This window comes from Labrus mixtus, chromosome 21 (genome assembly GCF_963584025.1).
Source record: "Labrus mixtus chromosome 21, fLabMix1.1, whole genome shotgun sequence".
NCBI classification, from domain to species: Eukaryota; Metazoa; Chordata; class Actinopteri; order Labriformes; family Labridae; genus Labrus; species Labrus mixtus.
In genome coordinates this window covers 23185032-23191041 of record NC_083632.1, presented here as the reverse complement: position 1 = coordinate 23191041, position 6010 = coordinate 23185032, and the positions used below count along the sequence as shown (strand labels likewise).

General features: G+C 38.4%; 1 protein-coding gene across 2 annotated transcripts in view; it reads right to left on the bottom strand.

Moving 5' to 3' along the window:
• Positions 1-1555: 1555 nt before the first annotated feature.
• decr2 (2,4-dienoyl CoA reductase 2, peroxisomal) overlaps positions 1556-6010 on the bottom strand; it is a 5088-nt gene continuing 633 nt past the window's right edge. Inside the window, exons 2-10 of one of the 2 annotated variants that reach the window (XM_061028291.1) lie at positions 5832-5933; positions 5687-5755; positions 5156-5207; positions 4908-5043; positions 3855-3979; positions 3484-3577; positions 3301-3405; positions 2001-2250; positions 1556-1867 (exon numbers count right to left, since the gene is read on the bottom strand). In XM_061028291.1, the coding sequence (XP_060884274.1) occupies positions 2033-2250; positions 3301-3405; positions 3484-3577; positions 3855-3979; positions 4908-5043; positions 5156-5207; positions 5687-5755; positions 5832-5932 (900 nt within the window). In that variant the 5' untranslated portion in view covers position 5933 and the 3' untranslated portion in view covers positions 1556-1867; positions 2001-2032. The remainder of the gene's footprint in view (positions 1868-2000; positions 2251-3300; positions 3406-3483; positions 3578-3854; positions 3980-4907; positions 5044-5155; positions 5208-5686; positions 5756-5831; positions 5934-6010) is intronic. The other variant, XM_061028290.1, reaches the window with a different exon arrangement.

The window sequence follows — 6010 nt, the reverse complement described above, 5'->3', positions numbered from 1 at the left end:
GTAAGTCCACTCTGTGTCAGCTTCAGTAAATCCACCATCGACATCCTTCAGCTCGGCCTGAAAGCTTAAATATGACCGAAATAGAGTCTTCGGACTCAACAAGCATTACCTACACATGACGCCACTTAAAACTGCAAAAATTAACACGTTATGTCACAGACTGTTTGTCAACATTAGCTTTCTTGTCCGATTATCTGATCCTATCCACACCAGGCTAATTTTCTGAGATGCCGAAAATGGCAATGGAAAGGCGACGTGGTTACCAAACCTCTAGCTTTAACAATACACCCCTCATTATGGGGTGGTTTACTTAATAAAACACCGGCTGTCAAACCCTCCTAATAATTTTTGGTTAACTCCTCCTTCGAGCATCCCACTCCTTCCTGTGCCAGGCAGGATGCTAACTGACTAGCTAGCGGAATTAGCCTATTAGCTAGCTTACACACCAAACAGCACAGCCTATACCTCTCTCGACTGTGTTCAATAAAATATTAGCTTTAAAGATAAACTGTCTGAGATGTGAATACTAAAACTGTCGCGTATGTGATAGTCCGACACGAGTCTTCATTTCGATGTGGTTTTCCAGCTTCAATCCACCTGTGTCACTAAGAAGCCAGGCCAGGCGAAGTGACGACACGAAACTCGTCCTTTCCTCTTCAAATCCCTCCGTTATTAACGTCTCAAAAAACACATCCGCCACAGCGCTCCTCGTCGGAACCAATTGTGAAACGAAAACGGCGATGAATAGTGTCAAAAAAGCTCCATCATTTGGCAGTTAGTCCATTGATGTTGATCACAGACACCGAAAGCTCTCGCATCAGCATCAGCAATGTCCCCATCCTCCTCCACCTCCTCCTCCAGCCGCATACACACCACTGACGTTTCACGCAAGCGTACAAAACACCCCGCAGTATCATTGGCTTCATAGCAGACATCAGTCGGTACCTGGTTGGTACCTTGTGATTTGTTGTTGTGCACATTTCATCTGTCATACACAATTCACGCACTCTTATACTGTGATGTGATATTATGGTAAAGTAAGCACACAAATGTTTCTGTTCAGCGAGCTTTTTCACTGACACTTTAGCATTTTATAAGAAAAAACATTTTTACCATTAACGATATTCTTTAAATGTCACATTCCAGCGCTGATATTCATTTTATATGACAGCTTAAGAATTCAAATGGATAGATGTTTGTTATTTGGATAGTAGCCTGAAGAGTGTTGCAAAATATAGTTGTGGCGCCCTCATGTGTTTCAGTGACATTTCTTTTACTTAAGGTTTGCTAAATTATTCTCCCTTGGAACCAATTTGACTCTCGCTCAAAAGATAGTTTTATGTATGTGATTGAACCTAAAAAAATTCAAAGCAACAATATTTTGACCCAAAAAAAAGAGCAGAAAAGAGAGAAAACGCTGACATTTTAAATATAAGAAATATGATTTAATTTGTATCCTTTTGTATCTATTCTCATAAAACCAGTCTGCTCTTTCCTGCAGATACACTCCAAGAATCAAGAAACAGACAAATGAGTTCCAATATTAAATGCAAACAGTAGTCAAGAAAATGTTATTACCTAAAAAATATGACTCTAATACAAAACTACAAAATAAATGAGAGTTACTGGAAAATCAAATTTAATGGCATGTGATAGACAGGACTGTACATGGTATGCATGATATTACACAGAAAATTAAAGGGTGACCTATAATCCCTGACTTGATATAGATTTTAAACATTGGAAAGAGTGTAAAATATATAATACAGTAAGTTGTTAGGTGTAACTGTACATCTAGTATTCATTACTTCAGACACTTTTGTATCCAGACTTTACTTATCTCTTTTCTTTTCAGCTGACCAATAACCTGGAAGAAAATAGGAGAAACAAGTGAATAAATATGGGTTATAATGAATTAAACAGTCTCTTTAAGTACAAATTACATTCTCAGTCATACTGTTTCTCCAGACGGACTTCAAACTTGACCTCCTCCTACACACCTTGGTCAGGAGGAGGACAGGAGAGCCCCTGTTCAGAGTTTAGATTTAGAGGAGGCAATACCCAACAGCATGGAGACGTCATTGGGTGAGGTCAGCCATGCCCCGCCGTCAGCAACCAGGATGGCTCCGGTCACATAGGAGGAGGCTCGACTGGCCAAGAAGAGAACGCTGTGAGCCATCTCTGTCTTGTTGCCTGCTCGCTGCAGAGGAATGGACTGGAACGCACCAGCAGCCTCTCCTCTTGGACCACCTGAGTGATTAAAGAAAACAAAATACTTCAACAACCCCCTTCTTATAGATTAGAATTTAAACTATTAAATAACACATTTTAACTGAAATTTCATCTTTTATCCATCCATTGACTTTACTGTTCCACAACGATTTTCAATTTGTTGTCTATTTCTTCTACTTATCTGATGTTTGGGTTCACTCATGTACTTTTTTTTTTGCTTACATTTCCACAGAGCCCCTCAAGACTCAGGTAAGAATAAGTAAAAGGCTGTCAATCCTCGCCAACAGATTTAAAATTTCTGAGTAGTTACAAACTGTGGGCACAATTGACAAAACTGCACCCAAAGTATGCAAATCCATGGGCACTGATATTAAACTTTGTGGATTTAGAAACCATGGATACAGTTTTAGAAAGTTTTTTTAAATTGTATTACCTGAGCCTTCAGGGTACTTGTACTCGACCACTTCAACTATATTTTGACAACATTTATTAAATAATTAAACTTTTATTTCAAAATGTTTTACATTACATTTTTACAGTTTTTTTTAACTTTCCTTCACTACCACTATCTAACATTTCAACGGTTTTATCAAAACTTCTTTAAAAACACTTTACATAGCAGCCTCTGCCATGAGTGTGTGAGCGTGGTGCGAATGGATGAATGTGACATGCGGTGCAAAAAAAGCACTACAAGCTCAAGTCCATGTACCATTAAACAGTTTCAAACATTTGGTCACTATACATCCAGATGTGAAGAGAAGACTATCAAAGAAATCTGTGTGTAGAAAAAGATGTGTTCATATGATTTGTTGTTCATCAACAATCATACCAGCTTCTGAAAGGTTTCTGTATAATGTGAAATCTGCTGAAAGAAATGCATTTTTTATATATTGTTACTATGTGTGACATAGCAAACTATACTTTAAATCCAGTTTAACTTCCCGAGGGTCACAGTGCCACCCAGTGGTCAGCCCAACAAACAAGATACCAATAATGTTCTCCAACAGACTTTGAGTTAAATGTACAGACAACATTTGCCAGTTTGTCAATAAGGGTGCAAGACCTTACCCAGCCTACGGAAACCCTCAGTGCCAGAGATAGGACCTGGAGCCACAGTATTGACTCTAACTCCACTGGGCCCCCACTCCACAGCAAGGTGCTTCGTCATTGCGTCTGGGGAAAACAGAAACAACATTGTTTTATTCGATTCTCATTTTCTCTTTTATCATTGCACATTAAAAAATCTCTTACCATTTGCAGCCTTAGCAGAGCCAGCATGCACCTGGAGGGCCTGTCCTTTGTATCCAAGCGTTGCAGATATATTGACTATGTTGCCTCCATGACTCTACACACAAAAACACAGGGGAGGCTTAAAATCAAGGCGATAAGAAAATCCTTTTCATAGAACCGAGGGATAGGTTTTGATACAGTTAAGAGATGACGATGTCAATTGTGATCTTCACTGTCCTCTTATGGTGACCAGAGGGAATAGAAGAGCGTGAAACTTATTGAACAGAACCAATCAATAACTAACATTTATGTCATAATTTTTGTGCTAAGCTATAATAAACATCATACTTATAATGCTCCTTTCTTTAACTCTGATAGAAAATATACTCTACCTGGAACCACTTCTCATAAACCACCTTACTGGTGTTGAATGTTCCCATAGTGTCTATCTCCATTACTGTCTTGAAAGCATTGAAGGAGAGAGCAGAAGCCGGGCAGAGGAAGTTTCCAGCAGCATCTATCAACAACAACAAAAAGAAAACTCAATCAATCAATCAATTTTTATTTGTATAGCGTCAACTCATAACAAGTGTTATCTGGAGACACTTTACAAAAAGCAGGTAAAAGACCTTACTTATTGTTATATTACAAAAAGCAGGTAAAAGACCTTACTCATTGTTATGTTACAAAAAGCAGGTAAAAGAACTTACTTATTGTTATATTACAAAAAGCAGGTAAAAGACCTTACTTATTGTTATATTATAAAGATCCGGCCTATCCATCATGAGGACTTTAGCAAAGCAGCAAAAGTTACAGTGGTAAGAAAAAACTTTCTTATTAAAAGGCAGAAATCTTCGACTGGATCCCCGGCTCATGATGAAACAGACTTCACAGGACTAGACTGCACCAGGCTTGGAAAGGGATGGGGGGGAGAGATGGGATAAAATGCAGGAAGAGGGATAGGGAGCAAGGGGGTTGGGGGGGGTCTCAAGGAGCCTAAGAGAGCTCAAGAGCTCCCAGGAAAATAGGTGGTCAAACTGACTTTGATCAAAGGCCAAATGTTCAGAAATGTGTTCAGCAGCCTGAGCAGTGGTGTATTACAGATCATCTTTCACAGAAAAGTACACTCAGCTTTGATAACTACAGTCAGAATCTTGTAATGATGCAACAGTGTGTAAAAGGGACGAGGGGGCAAAGACAAAAGATAAGAATAGATGCAGTATCAGAGAAGTTAAAAATTAAACTGAAACCTTTCACACATAACCTTTGTTTACAGTGCAGAAAGGATCATTCTCCTTTTATACATACATATACTGTATGTACTGTACATATTTACACCTGTTGACAGGTTGCATGGTGTAATAAAACAGTGTAAGGATGACTTGGCCTGTGCATCACAGCTCAGAGACAGACTTTTTTAGTTGTGTTTTCAACAGGACACATACTGTTAACGAGGATGTCGATGCGGCCCAACTTTTTCAGTGTCTCATCCACAGCGGCGGTGATGCTCTCAGGCTGCCTCACATCAATACACAGAGGAAGACAGCGGCGCCCTGTCGCAGCAGACAGCTTTTGAGCTGCCTAGAAAGACAAACAATCAAATCGAATGAGGCAAACATAATAATAATATATACTGTAGGAATGACATTAGATAGATTATCTAAGATTGTGAAAATGGTATGAAATGAAAAACCTCTTTAAGCTTGTCCAAGTTCCTGCTTGCAATCACTGTATCACAGCCATGCCTGACAGAAAAGAAATACAATAATGTAGAAAAGAAAATAGAGTATATATTTCTAATGCTTGCCTGCTTGAGTCTGACAGAGAGTCAAGGTGAGGGTCACAAGAAAGTAAAAATGGTAAAAAAATCTGAAACACCATAACAAGTGTCTCGACTTGTTTTAATAAAAAATACAACTATTTCTGCTATGAGTGAATTATTAAACTATTTCCAATTAGTCACACAAACAAAATTATGAAAGTCTTAAAGACAGATAACACAAGCAGAAGGTTTAAAGTACACCATACTATCACATACAGTCTCACTTGCACATTTTACTCTTGAAGTGAAAAAGTAATGCTCCTGAAAAATCATTGGTTTGATGTATTACAGGTGTATTCTTTTTTAAAGCCATATATTAAAATATCTGTGGATGTGAGAAGAGTGAAAATAGACTACATATTGGTTTTTTTCTGCAATAACTGTAGCAGGAAATCTTCCCACCTCATGAAGATTTCAGCTATCCTGAGTCCAATTCCAGATCCACCACCTGTGATAAAAGCAACCTGATCTCTGGAAAAAAAACAAAAAACATTTCCAGTAAACAATAATATGCAAGGGTATCACATTTAAAAGTTTTCATGCCTACTTGAGTAAATCTGGACTGTAGATGTGTGTGTAGGAAGTTAGGCAGTCATCTGAACCAACATCTTCAGGCAGCATCTGTCCTTTTTCCTGCGGCTCGGCCATGCTGGTAAATAAAATGTGTCAAAAAGATGCAATCAGACTGGAATTACAAAAATCACAATTAATGTGAAATAATGACAT